This window comes from Larimichthys crocea, chromosome XIX, assembly GCF_000972845.2.
Source record: "Larimichthys crocea isolate SSNF chromosome XIX, L_crocea_2.0, whole genome shotgun sequence".
NCBI classification, from domain to species: Eukaryota; Metazoa; Chordata; class Actinopteri; family Sciaenidae; genus Larimichthys; species Larimichthys crocea.
Genome location: NC_040029.1, coordinates 9,560,101 through 9,574,194, shown reverse-complemented (window position 1 = coordinate 9,574,194; position 14,094 = coordinate 9,560,101). Strand labels below are relative to the sequence as shown.

Sequence of the window (14,094 nt, the reverse complement as noted above, 5' to 3'; positions counted from 1 at the left end):
TGACTGTGCTGTAATGACAGACTTTTATTGGGCCTCGTGGTTTTTTTATCTCCTGAACTTTAACTGTGACACTTCATCATAAAAAATAAAAAAACGCATAATAGGATCCCAAAGTGTTTTTTGTCGCGACGGGGCTGAACGGTAGTCCGCTTCAGCTCCAGCTTCAGGGTCTCAGGTTTCAGGCAAAGGGGCCTCCTCTTCTTGAATGGGGCCGAGTTTACGTGGAGGAGGTGCGGGTGCAGGAGGAGGAGGAGGAGGAGGAGGAGAAGGAGCCAGCAGGATCCGAGAGACCTTTCTTTGTCCTCTTGTTTGTTCGGGACCCCGACACATGGGGTCAGCGCCGGCTGAATGGGTTCAGACTGAAGGACTTGCCTCGGACCAGGACGCACGCGGACGCCGATGAGAGCGCGCGCTAATTAGGAAAACCTGTGTGCGAGCAATTAAGCGCGTGGAGGAAGGAGAAGACGCCGCGCGCGGATTGGAGCGCTGAAGGTGGGCGAGAAAAAAAAGTTTGTGGAGACAGATCAGAGTTTAATCTGCTGCATTTAAACCCTCCGAGCTGGGTCCCGGGCTGCAGGGAGTTGTAGTTTTACAAGAAGGGCTCTGGGCTAAATTTGGAAAGAGTTCCACGTAACGAGTTTGAGATCTGTGAGACCAGGCGCGCGGTGAGTGGCTCCTCAATGCAAAGAAATGTCTGATGAAAAATGTCTATTTTTATCCCCAGCAGCTGCCACATGGCCACACACACTTTTACGCATTGCACTGATTTTCCTTTGTGCTGTTTAAAAAAAAACTAATGTTGGTTTTCAAGTTTCCAGGCTCATCGTGTCTGTGCGTCTCTGAAATGAAATGATGGCTTCATCTTCTTTCTTGTTTCTTTTTTTGTTTCCCCGCTGAAGCTTGGCAGCACTTTGTTTTCCTCCAGGAATGCCACAATTTCCAAAACAGTTGGAGTCTGACTCAGCAAAGCGTGTTCAGCAGCTCTGCTCAAACAGAAGAGAAGCAGAAACTCTTTCCACCCTCTCTGGTGTCTTTCACCAAGTCCCAAACTCTGCAGACTGAGCTGCTGCTCTCTGCCTGTGTGCCCTCTGTCTGCTCCCTGAACCCTAAAAAATCCAGCTTTTCTGCTTTTGGTTAAGCAGGAATGTTAACTCGCCTTCGCTTTTGTCCGGCTCCTTTGCCCAAAAAACTCTCCAACCCCCTTTCCATCTCCTCCTGGAAGCCGAGAGTGATTCCTGAAGCAGAAAAGCCATTAAATCAGTTGAGCTGGGTTGAGCCCGCACGAGCAAATAAAGCTACTGTTTAAAAAGTCTGTCTTTGGTTAGCTGTCGGGAGGATGGCACTGCAGAAAAATGTTTGCGTCTGCTCGCCAAGCTGAATGGATTGTTTGGTGAGGATGGCTTTTTAACAGCCTGTTAACAAGAGTACATTTTGTCTGTCTACTGTTCATCTCCGGAGACATTTCATGAGCTCGTACTCCCCTTTGGAGCGGTAACACCTGCTGCACACACTTAGGAATCAGATCTACAGTTTGACCCACTGATGTCTGAGATTAGTCACTTTTTTTTCTTGTTTTTTAGGCTCTCCTCCACAAGTCTGAAAAGATTTAGGAGGCAGGAATAGCTCTCAGCTAGACAGGAACATACCACCCAGGATGTGATGTTTGAGTCGTTTCATGCATTGTGCATGAGGAGAACTTGCAAATTAGCTTTATTTTAATCCACTTTATAGTGGATTAATGTGCACGGTGGGCTTCAGACTGTAAGGAAACATCAAAGAATGATGCAAAATTGTAGTTTGACTGCAGCAGCATGAGGTAAAACACAGGTTCTAACCTCTAATCTTGGAAAGGTTAACTAATATCCAATCAGTGTAAAGTTTCCAGGTGCATATGTGTGCACAAGTTTGTTTAAATGTTGATATAATGGCACAGTCAGAGGTTGAACGCCTCCAGAGGTCACATTTAAAACGTCTCGTTCTGGCAGCTCAGCCTGTTGTGAAGCGTTTTTTGATTGCGCCCGATATTAGATTCCCATTAGTGGTTTTTAAGGCTGCCGTGGATTCATGATTCTCCGAAGATGCTTTTGGTCAGCGCGCAGGTCGTGTCCTCAGAGCGCTGCTCTAAGCCAGAGAGGCCTGAATATCGGATCACACAAAGAGTTTCGGTGGTGGAAACCGAACACGGTGGTAACTGGGGCACATGATGTTTAAAGGGACAATGAACACCGACCGAGTTTTCAGCTGTGAGAGCAGAAACACCTTTGTCATCCAGGTTTGTAATTGTCTGTCGGGGTAAAACAGATGTCACCTCACAGCTGTGTTTGTCTCTGCCCCAGACTTTATGTCAAGGTCACAAAGTTGTCTGTCTTTTCCCACCAAGAACCAACATGCAGAGATAATGAGATGATGTTCCTGTGGTCGGTGAATCTCTTCTTTCTTTCTTTCTTTCTTCTTTTCGAGTGATTCGGTTCCAGATTTTATGATGGAAAATTTTCAGACTCTGTTTTTTTTTTTTTTTTTTTTTTTGAGAAGCCCATAATTCCACTTGGCTCCAGCCGAGACAGGCCAAACGTCTGACATGTTTTCTTAGCGTTGGTGTAGCTGATGAGTCTGAACTTTAACATGGAAAGGTTCTGGATTTGGTGGAACTTGTGGTCAGGCTTGGGCACGTCAGCCGCCCTGTTCCTGTTCCTGAGCATCTAAAGGTGTCTGTTTTAGGGAAAATGATTTTTATTTTTTATTTTTGCAAAGGAATGGATGAGTAACCTGGCAACATGATGGCTCAGCATAGTGCACTAATCTGAGGAGACATGCCTACAGATGCTTGTAATGGCTAAAGCCTTGTCCTGAAGCAATGAGTCATGAAATGGTGGATATTTTCTTTGCTACACCCTGTTTTCTGAAAGTGTGGAGAAGGTACGTCTGCAGAGTCCTGAAGGTTCTCGAGGACTTGATGTGTCAGGACTCAAACAAACCGGCTCTGATGGAGCCAGCTGTGCAGAAAGAAACCTCATCCTATCTTCAGGAGTCATCAAACTACTGTTCAAAGTGTGATTTCTGCCTCCAAACGTCGAGCGTCTCTTTGAATTCTCAGTGATCTCCTTTTTTTTTTTTTGTAATGGCTAATTCATGTCCTGGCTGTGTTCTGCGCTCACGTTGTGGTTTTTAAAGAATTTAAAGGGATCATTTCTGGCAGCGTGGCAGGAAATAAATTCCTCACCCCATTCACTGCTTGAGTATCACAATCCCTGCAGCCCCAAAGCCGCAGCAGGTCTCCTCGCAGCGAGCTGCGACTTGCCAGCCGGCACTTTGATGTTTTGATTAAGCGGCTCAAACTTGGAACGGCGGCGACCTGTAAGAATGCAGGTCTACCCCCCAAAAAGTGCTACCAGGACTAATGTGCTCCGACCGACGGGAACGCCTCAGTTTGTTGTGCAGTTTATGCATGGATACCTGAGAGGTCTGCGTCTGATTAGAAGCAAACATGTGGCTGTGTTTATGTCTCTGCCCCGCGGTCGAGGTTCACCTAAAATACTCTTTGCATTCTTTTAATCATGGCGTGGATGTGTAAACCTGGTAGTTCGATGCGTGTGTACAACTCATGTTAATCCGATGAGGAATGCTCGGAGGCTTTAAAGGTCACTGGCTGTTTAGTTTCATCGGTTGTTCATCCAGATTAATCGTCTGGTCCATAAAGGTCCATCACGGCCTCACATGGTCCAAGAAACTTTGAGTTTAATGTCACAGGAATCTGAGAGAACCAGCAAATATGTGAAACGCTGCTTTTTCTTTGAAATAGTTGCTTTAATAGCAAACGTTGGCTGCCTGATATAAAAATAAATACTGCTTTGTAGCTTTCTTTTCTGGTTGTCAGTCTGTGGAAGTAAAAGAAGTTTTTTGTTTTGTTTTTCTTCTCTGTAGAGCTGTAACCTCAAGAAAAGACAAAACAATGGAAAACTGTGCAAAGGACCATGTGTTTGCAATGCAGCGGTGGGTCCCTGAATTAGAAAAAGGGGAAAAACAAGTATTGAAGTGTCTGTCTCGTTTCTTTTTTCCATCCAGAGCTCGTTTAGCTCCCCGGTCACCTTGGCACCATGAGTTGGAGCTTCCTGACTCGTCTGCTGGATGAGATCTCCAATCACTCCACCTTCGTGGGGAAGATATGGCTGACTGTGCTCATCATCTTCCGCATCGTGCTGACAGCCGTCGGCGGCGAAACCATCTACTACGATGAACAGAGTAAATTCGTGTGCAACACGCAACAACCCGGATGCGAGAACGTGTGCTACGACGCGTTTGCGCCGCTCTCGCATGTTCGATTCTGGATCTTCCAGGTGAGCTGCAGGTCAGATTGATGATTTAAACAACGTCATGTCTCTGGATGGCCACGTTTGAGCTCAATGTTCTCTGTCCAGGTGATCCTGATCACTACCCCGACCATCATGTACCTGGGCTTCGCCATGCACAAGATCGCCCGCATGGAAGACAGCGAGTACCGGCCCGCCCGGAACCAGAAGAAGAGGATGCCGATCGTCAGCCGTGGGGCAGTTCGTGACTACGAAGAGGCAGAGGACAACGGGGAGGAAGACCCCATGATCGCTGAAGAGATCGAACAAGACAAGCCGGACAAAGCAGACAAAGGTGAGGTGGCGACACAAAGACTTCCTTTTGGTGTTGACTGAATCAGATTCTGACCTGTGTCTCTGTTTTCAAGTCTCAGAGAAGAAACACGATGGTCGTCGGCGGATTCTGCGTGACGGTTTGATGAAAGTCTACGTGTGCCAGCTGCTTTGGCGCTCTTCCTTCGAGGTCGCCTTCCTCTTTGGCCAGTACATCCTCTACGGCTTTGAGGTGATCCCGTCTTACATCTGCACCCGCTCGCCGTGCCCGCACACCGTGGACTGCTTTGTGTCCCGCCCCACCGAGAAGACCATCTTCCTGCTGGTGATGTACGTCGTGTCCTTCCTCTGCCTGCTCCTCACTGTCTTCGAAATCATCCACTTGGGGATCGGCGGGATCCGCGACACCTTCCGCAAACGCGCCACCCTAAACTCACGTGCACCCCGCCCAACCACCGCACGCGCCATGCCCACAGCGCCACCGGGGTACCACGCCACCATGAAGAAGGAGAAACTGAAAGGAGATCTGAGGGACTCACCGCTGGGCGACTCCGGGCGGGAGAGCTTTGGGGACGAGGGTCCATCGTCCAGGGAGCTGGAGCGGTTGAGGAGGCACCTGAAGCTGGCCCAGCAGCACCTGGACCTGGCCTACCAAGCAGATGAAGGAAGCCCTTCAAGAAGCAGCAGCCCAGAGGTCAACACGGCGGCGCAGACTGCTGCCGAGCAGAACCGCCTCAACTTTGCCCAGGAGAAGCAGGGAGAGGCGAGCGAGAAAGGTAACGAAGACACTGGTTAAAACTTTTTACAGACAAGAAAAAAGCCAAAGATTTGCTAGTTCAGGCTTCTCAAAAGTAAAGATTTGCCCTTTTGTGTGTTTATACGACTGAAAATGAAAGATCATTTGAAATTTGAGCTGTCGACTGAACATAACAAGCACTTTGAAGAAATTAGAATAACCATTAGTTGCAGCCCCGAAGCCTTTGCGCTGGATCTGTTGGCAAAACATCTGGAATCTGTCTGTAATTTTCTGAACTTAGGGCTACAATTTAAGGTTAACCAGCTAAAATGGATTAAATCAGCCTGTGAACTTTGTTGGGAGATGGTGATTTCACAGAGCTCCAACGTTAAAAAATGCTCCAACCAACAGTCCAAAGATTTGAGATAAAGCAGCAAAGCTTGATTAAATAAACGATTCATCAGTCGTCGATTTGATTTTTCTGTCGATCAACTCATTGTTTCATTTCCTGGCGACTACCTCAGATTTTATTCATGACCTATTTCTGTTGCATGAGGCTCAAGTCGAGCTGAGCATCATGTTACCAATGGAAAAATCCAGGTTTGAAGCGAACATACGTGTTGAATATTCCTCTGTTTTGCCTCCTTTCCTCTCTTAGGAATACATGCCTGAGTGTGCTTCCTGCCTCAAACGTCTGCCCTTCCATTCCTACTGGCCTTAAACACATGGGGGAAGCACATATGGGAGTGCAGTCAGACCACTGAGGGATAGCAGAGCGAGAGAGAGAGAGAGAGTGTGTGTGTCTATGGGTGTGTGTGTGTGTGTGTGTGTGTGTGTGTGTGTGTGTGTGTCTATGGATATGTGTGTGTGAGAGAAATATGCCTTTCAGTATTAGAGGTCAGTCTGAAAGAGAGAGAAAGAGAGAGAGAGAGAGAGAGAGAGAGAGAGAGAAAATGCTGACCAAGCTGTGTTGTGACAAATGGTTCATCTCCACGAAACTTGAAAGCCTGCTCCATCTCGAGTTTCTACTTGCCGAGCCGAGTCCAAACCTCGGCTGTGCCTTCGGCTAAAAAACCCAGTCTACACCCTGTTCTTTCGTCGCCCACTCTGTGTTTTTGTGGCTCGTTCCGTTTCAGACCTTGCAAGGATTATCGAAAGCTTTATAAACTCCCCTGGCCGAGTGTACTCCTGTTGTGTTGCTCACAAAAGAGAAGGCTCTCTGTTTATAAGATGTCGCCGAATGTTAACGTCTCACTTTGTTGGCCTCAAACAACACAGCCTTGGGTTATGTCATTTCTGGAGCGTGTGCAGCAGTGTTGGTTTTTGTCTTTTTTTTTTCTTTTTTTTTCATGAGGGCGGCTTTAACGTGTGCTAGATAAATCATGTTTCATGTTTAATTTAAACAGATTATTGGTGTTTGTTAGCCAGAAGTCACACCATTTCCAATATTTGGCAGAATTTTGAAGCCTGTATATTTACTCCTAATCGGCCAAAAATGTTTACCTGGGAAATGCTTGAATTCTTTGACAGGAAATGTTCCAAGAAATTTCCAATAATCATATTTTTTTTTTGTACAATCAGTTCAAAACACACCAGTACCTATTGTTGCAGTACAAGATCACCTTTTTTGTCCAGAGGAATCATCGTGAAGGCTCCACGTTGATGAATTGCGTTCAAAAAGTTCAAAAGAAAAATAATACCACTTTTATTTTTGGGGGTTGCTAAACAGCTGGAAACATCTGTCTTCTGGGCTGCAATAAAATTCCATCCTTGTCTTTTTTGAAATTTACATTCTTTTTCGGTGAGACATATTTTTCCATCCTTGACATGCACCACTACCCCTCCGTCGTGCTGAAACATGGATGCTTTCATGCGTCCGGGGGGAAAAAAGAAACACACACACACACACACACACACACACACACACACACACACACACACACACACACAACCCAGCCGAGGAAAGGATGACAGTTGGCTGCTGACACACACACAGCCCGGTGCCATGTAAACATGTATAATCTTCAAATCCATCGCAAGACTTTTGATCAATAGCTTTCCGAGTTCATACTTCTTTCATAGCCTGTCAGTCGGTTTTATGATCTTTGGCTGAATAATGAAACTACAGACCGCCAAAAAGCTCTTTGATGCTGTATTTTTGTAATCATCTCACTTCCAATTTTGCTACTTATTGCAAGGTACGACATTCCATTTTGAATATGGTACTTCTTCAACGGTTTATACTTTTGTTTTGTTTCTATTGCAAGTTTTGTAGTTTTTGTAACTTTAGAGATTATTTTGTCTTCAGAGTAAATAAATATATTTGAACGGTATGTTTTGGTCTCGGCATTCGACTCTTTTTTTTTTTCTGTGCCGTTTGTTTTTTCGTCTGTCAAAGCGTCTGTTCATGTTACTCAGTCAGTTAATTAACAAAAATATGAATCAGGAATTTGAACACTTTAAAAACTGACGTGGGATAAGAGTGTGAAACACACACCAGTTTCCTGTTTAAATCTGGTTTATTATCACACAATGCTGTTTCAGTAAACAACAGGAGAAGTCAGACTGTGTGTGAAGGTGTTGATGTGAAACAATGCAGTGTAAAAGTTGGCTTACATCGCCCTCTACAGGTGAGGAACAATACCAAGGAAAGCCGTGTGCAGTGCTGGTTTAATTGGAGATAATGGCTAAAAATATGCAGATAAATGGTGAGTTTTAAAGGGTTGTTTGACCCCAATTATACCAACACATTTTCTAACTTTTACCCCAAGTGGTGTCATGAAAGGTTTTGGTTTTATGTGCTCAGTGTTTGAGAAATCCACCCTCACACCTTGGGTTCACATGACGTGAACTGATGCTCTTCTAAGCATTTAAACATTTCAGGTAGAAATCTCAAAACTTCAGCACATCAAACCAAAGGTCAGCTGTTCAGATACAAGTACACTCTTCAGGTATGATGTTGGGCAAGGTCTCGTACTTGAACGAGTACCCGCCGTCGGACGTCGTGGTGATCCTCAGGGACTTCATGGACCCTGGGACTGGAGCGCAACACTGTGTGATCCCCAGCATGGAGGTGGTTCGATCCCATGCTGAGCAGTTCCCGTGGCAGTAGTAGAAAGTCAGCACCTTTGGATGGACAATCCAGTTGTCCCAGCCCAGCTCCTCGAAGCTGATTTCGATCTCTGCCCGGTGGCAGTCGCTGTGTTGGGGTCTCTCCTGGGAAGGCCGCTGGAGAAGGTCGATGGCAGAAGGAGACCAGGGAATGGTTACCGGTGCCCGGCGGTGTGAACGGACAGGATCACGAGGTTCAGCATGGAGGTGGAGAAAGGGCGTTTTGTCTGACTCGTTGGCATGGCATTTACAGGCCGGACAGCGGACCTGAAGCAGGAAAGGTCCCTCAGCCACGGAGGCCAGGAGGTGTTGACCCATCTGGTAGGTGGTCCAACCATCTGAGCTCACGGTGGACGGATCCTCTGCGACATGAAGGAGCTGCTGAGCTGAAGTGAGAATGAACAGCTGGGCGGAGGAGTTTGCTGTGGCTCCTTCCCCCATGTAGAACCAAAAGTGGGCAGATGTGACGAGGTTCTCGTGGTTGTTCATGGAGGGCTCGAAGTAATATGTGAAGTGGCTGCTGCTGGTTTCTCCAGGAGCTGAGTCAGAGCTGGCACAGTCCGAGTCTGCCAAAGCAAGATTGGAGAGTCAGTTTGTTGCTTTTTTAACCTTTTATTGGAGCCGCTGTGGCTTCGTGACTCAAAATCAACACATAGGCTGCGCTAATTTTTAACTGAGCTTTACAAACAAGTGAAGACGTCATCAGAATCATTTAAAAAAGGGACTTAACGCCCCTTTAAATTGTTGTTTTTGCTGACCTCTAGTGGATTAACTTCAGGCCTTGCTGCAGTGAGGTACAGCTGTACTCGAGGACACTGACATCACTTAAAGGTGCAACAAAACACACCCAATCACAAGTAAACAGAGCTTTATAGTGTGGTGTTAACTACACATAACTAGACCTGTCTACAGGGTCTCTAAGTAATGGTCTTTTCCACTGTTTCCATGAGCTACTGCTCGATTTTACTCAATGATTTGGCTTTATTTGTTTCCCATCTGCAGCATGCACACAGTGATAAACAAACATGAAACAAATCTTTGCAGAAAGTTTCTGAAATGCTGAAGAAATATCTCTGAATCTCCTCACCAGCACTGGGGAACAGAATAATCTGAATTTCTTGGTTCAGGTTGGTTTGATGGTTGACCCACGATGTCCTGCTCATCCTGGGGGCCCTCCGGGTTGCACGCCTCGATTCCTCCGGCTGAGCCGTGTCCGGTGCTGTGGTCGGAGGAGGCTCCTCCAGCCCGAGACCCTCCAGTACTCGCTCCTTGAACCAGGACAACACCGCTTCCCGGGGGAGCTCCTCTTCCCCTCTGCAGGCTTGGGTCAGAATGTAGATCCACAAAGGGACCAGGATGAAGGGAGCAGAAGACACCATGACACAAGTTTTCTATGAAGATCGATAGCTCCAGAACTCCAGACTCTCCTCTGCAACTTTCCTTATTCTCACACATATTTGTTTGGCTGTGCAGCTATCTGAGTCTGACTGGAGTCTGTGTTGCCAACGCCCAAATGGGAAGATAGCAAAGAGTGACCTTGACGGTCGTGATGTTGCATTATCTGTTTCACACAGTGTCGAGGGAATGTCTGAATATTTTATTTTCTTGATTTTGAGTTCTGCAGAGTTGCTTTTGGACTTGAACCCTCGAACAAGGATGAAGAAGCGAGCCACTGGCACACGCTGTACATGTGCATTATTGATGTACGTTGAGTTTAGTGTTGGCTTGGAGAGGTTTTCACTCTACATAAAATAACTACATACTGATGAGGTCGAAGTGTTAATTAGTATCCTGCAGCCGTATCGACACACCTGCTTTCCCACCAAACAACAAGCCTTTGTCGACTGTACAGTGAACTTTATCTGAGCGGCCTTGAAGCCTTGAAAGCGCCTCGGAGAAATATATTTTCATAAGAACATTTTATCAGCTGTTTTTTTTTTAGCAGGCCGAAGAGCAGCTGATCGCAGAGGGCTGACATCTGTTGCACAGAGTTGTTGGACTAATTCTGCATTGAGTTCGAAAAGATGTTTCACTGTAAAGAGTGTAACAATCCTGCAGTGCTGGCTTGTATCAGAGCTGCAGGGCTCAGTATTGTTATACGTTACCATGGAAACGTGGGTCTTAGTTTATTGCCTCGGGGACAGGGAGGGTAAGACGATGGAGTATGCTTAGTTGTCATGGAGAAAAAATTTACATGAGAAGTGCGGGTCCTCTGATGTTTTATTACTTTTCAAACCTCTTTGTTGTCGTTTTCCAAAGTTTTACTCTTTAAAATAACAAAAATATTTGATGAAACTGCAACAAATATCGATACATTTACACTTTTTAGACAGTTCTTGACATTTAAAGTGAGCCTGGTTGGCTGAACAGCGGCCACAAGTGGCGGTTACAGCATGATGGCACTTTAAACTTCTTTTTATGGAGCTCGTAAAATGAATAATACCTCAGTTAAAATGAGACGCTCTTCTTGCATTGTGCAGACTGGCTCGGTGTCGATGCTTTCTGAACCAGACTGAGCGATTATTAGTGACACCTGTGCAGGAGATGTCTCTCTGTGAGGTTTATCTGTTGTTGTACGTTTGTTATCAAAAGTTAAGTTAAAGATTTAAATGTTTATTTGTGACACACTGGTCTAACAGAGGCTTAGAGTCAGCAAACTGCCTCGGTAAATGTCAGGTTAGTTGGTTAACAGCAGCCACTTCAACATGAAACAGTCAGGCAAACTCAGTGACACTAATCCAGGTTATTACTTTATTAGTATCATTGGAAACACCTGTGTTGACCCTATTTCATGTCATAAATGATGATTGTTTGTCTGGACATGCCCTGTGATGACCCCGCTTTATGCTCAGTGTCAGCTGGGATCAGCCTCCTGCGACCCTGATCAGGATAAGCGGCTGTGGAAAACAGATGAATCGGATGATGCTGATCATCTTGCATGTTTGGAAGTGAGTATGAACGCTCCATATTTACCAGAAGAGGGCGGTAAAATACTCCAGACAAGTCTGCCAGCTGCTTGGTTAAACAAACCAGTCATTAAATTCAATCCTCTGAAATTGTATTAATCACATTTCTAACCCTCGTAGAGTAGAAAAACTGCATCAGTTCAATGTGAATTAAAGTAAATGTCTCAAAACAAACCATAAATTCCAGTTATATATTACCTAACATAAAATATTTTCTATTTCCAAACTGTAAAGCAATTTCAGGCGTTTTCCTGCACTGGCACAAAATCTACTTTCTGTTTGCTGTTTATTTTCCAGCTTCATTACCAAAGAGAAGAAAATGTACGGTGAAGCAAAGGAACGCTGGTGATTAAAATCTCTTTATCTCCTGCAGGTATACGTGGCAGTGTTTATCTCTGCGAGTCTGAGGGTGTCGGGTCGTACCGAGCGGTTTGTCACTCACAAACTGTTCAGTACATTAAGTTCTGAGGAAGTTTAATGTGTGTGTACTTTCGGGAAATCAGAGTTTCTGTTGGCTTTGAGGTTATTACAGAAATATTTTATGTGAGTTTGGTTTGTTGATCTCACCTGTAACTTTTCACCTTCACCTGCAGGTTTCCTCTCCTTCATTATCACACAGACACACAGAAACAAATAATCAACTGAACCAATTAAAGAATGAATGGACACAAAACAAATGAATGAAAAGGAGAAGTTGTGTTATTACTTCCAGTTTAGTGGCACTTACAACATGATGAGGTTCCAGCTGTGAACTGTGTTTACAGCCCATAATCAATGTCTGAACCTTCACTGACGCAGAGGAAGACAAAAAGTTTTGTCTGTGCTTGAAGGACAACTCATAGTTATCTTTTGAAATACTGACAGATGATTTTTTAATTTGCTTTGACGTGAATAAAATAAAGAAAAGTCAAAGCATGACTTCTTATATGTGGACGCTGTTGTTGTTGGTCATTTCCACCTGGACAGGTGACGTGTCGGGTGGACGTACACGTCCAGAAGGACGAGTGTCTCGCACAGTTAGTGTCCAGTCCTGTCTGCAGTTGCATGAATTACAAAGTCCTGTCTTTATTCTTAGACTTTCTTTTTATAGAAACTCCAACTGTCTCACGCACAAACACACACACACACACATTTCAGTTGATAAGATTATCTAAAGGACTGTGTGTGTGCGTGTGTGTGTGCGTGTGTGTGTGTGTGTGTGTGTGTATAGGTCATACATGGCCGCCCAAGAAATGTGACCTATCCGTGGTGGTGCAGCTGTCACTCCCAACCTGAGAGGGAGTCGGGGGTGAAGCAGTGAGACAGAAAACATGAGTTGATTTAGTCTTAGAAGACTAAAAAGGTTAAAAGAGTGTTTCTAAAAGGTTCCTGTGTACTTATAGTGAAACACTGAGGCAGGAGGCCTGAGTGCTTTGACATTTCACAGAGGGGACCTCACCGCTCTTAAACCTATTGGAAGGGACCATGGCGGTGGCTGCTAATGCTACATGATCTCAGCTGGACTTACACCTTACAGCCGGTGCTCAGTAAAGGACACGTAGAGACGCGGGGCTTTACCAAATGATTTGAGATGAAATATTTGGCTCCATGGATCCTGTTACCTTCACTTGGACTCTGCGGGGACGTCCAAAGGGATTCCTGTCGGCTTTAATGGCAAAAGTGAGGTGAGTTTGGGGTAAAGTCTATTTTAAGAAAGTGTTTGGATCAGCTCGTCTGAAGCCTGACATATCATTACCTTTACTGACTGTTTGATTAGTCTTAAAATGATTTAACTGATTGCTTGTTGTTGCATTGCAAAGTCGCCCTTCTTATTCACAAACGACGAGGAAAAGGTCGTCTGAGTAAAAGTCCTTTTGTTGGTCCATTAACTACCATCCTGCATATTCATATATATAGATCACAGTGCAGTAGTTGGGTCTTGACATGCAGCATAAAGGGTTGAAGTGTCAGGATATGCCACCTTCACTCCATGTTATGTCACATTCTGACTACTGGAGAATACCGTTAAGTACCAAAGCTGCTTCCTCTGTATGTTAGATGTTAGATCCGTTAAGTACCAAAGCTGCTTCCTCTGTATGTTAGATGTTAGATGTGTACTATTGGCACCAAAATGTCAAACAAAATTACAGAAACTAAACTAAGACTGGTTTTTATTTTTTTTAAAAGATTGGATTACAACTGGTCTCAGAAGTGATACCAGGGGTTCCCAAACTTTTCCCGCAACGCCCAAAACCAGTGACCCCCACTATCCGCTATATTTTTCATGTTTTGTTACTAGTATGGCTAAAATATTCTATTTCTAAAAGTTTATTTGATTTCTGAAAATCATCTTACTGCAACATGATGCACCTGGCTGATTGAACATAAATATGTTTTTTTTTTCACACATAACTTTAAGAGTTTGTTTTAAAGGTCCAGTGTGTCAGATTTAGGAGTACTTCTTTGCAGGAATCATAATACAATATCCATTCATCGTTGTGTTTTTGTTGTCTTAAAATGAGCCCTTCATTTTTCTATGGTAGCCCACAGCAGACAAACCAAACACTGATTTTAAAAGTGACCTTTTGCTTTGTGCATGAGTTTCAGAGTTTTTTCTACTTGCTTGGAAGGAGAGGTTAAAGCTTAACAGAGTATTCAGTTGTTTGCAATTTGCACCTTCACC

General features: G+C 44.7%; 3 protein-coding genes across 5 annotated transcripts in view; 2 read left to right on the top strand and 1 right to left on the bottom strand.

The window, feature by feature from the left end:
- The first annotated feature begins 259 nt into the window (after positions 1–259).
- LOC104928326 (gap junction gamma-1 protein) lies at positions 260–7,255 on the top strand. 2 transcript variants are annotated; one of them, XM_010742584.3, is made up of 5 exons: positions 260–492; positions 4,063–4,334; positions 4,416–4,641; positions 4,715–5,395; positions 6,014–7,255. In XM_010742584.3, the coding sequence occupies exons 2-5, from the start codon at positions 4,095–4,097 to the stop codon at positions 6,025–6,027; spliced, it is 1,161 nt and encodes a 386-aa protein (XP_010740886.3). In that variant the 5' UTR covers positions 260–492; positions 4,063–4,094; the 3' UTR covers positions 6,028–7,255. The 2 variants fall into 2 exon arrangements, with proteins under 2 accessions (XP_010740886.3, XP_010740887.3); XM_010742585.3 differs by lacking the exon at positions 260–492 and adding an exon at positions 499–665.
- inha (inhibin subunit alpha) lies at positions 6,695–9,958 on the bottom strand. Of its 2 annotated transcripts, XM_027291677.1 has the most exons (3): positions 9,554–9,958; positions 8,260–9,032; positions 6,695–8,169 (listed from the first exon to the last, which is right to left on the bottom strand). In XM_027291677.1, the coding sequence occupies exons 1-2, from the start codon at positions 9,843–9,845 to the stop codon at positions 8,284–8,286; spliced, it is 1,041 nt and encodes a 346-aa protein (XP_027147478.1). In that variant the 5' UTR covers positions 9,846–9,958; the 3' UTR covers positions 6,695–8,169; positions 8,260–8,283. The 2 variants fall into 2 exon arrangements, with proteins under 2 accessions (XP_027147478.1, XP_010740889.2); XM_010742587.3 differs by having other exon boundaries at positions 6,695–9,032.
- Positions 9,959–12,685: 2,727 nt separating this feature from the next.
- Positions 12,686–14,094, top strand: part of LOC104928340 (striated muscle enriched protein kinase) — a 39,948-nt gene continuing 38,539 nt past the window's right edge. The window contains exon 1 of the mRNA XM_019273246.2: positions 12,686–13,096. The gene's annotated coding sequence lies outside the window, so the exon portion shown is untranslated. The remainder of the gene's footprint in view (positions 13,097–14,094) is intronic.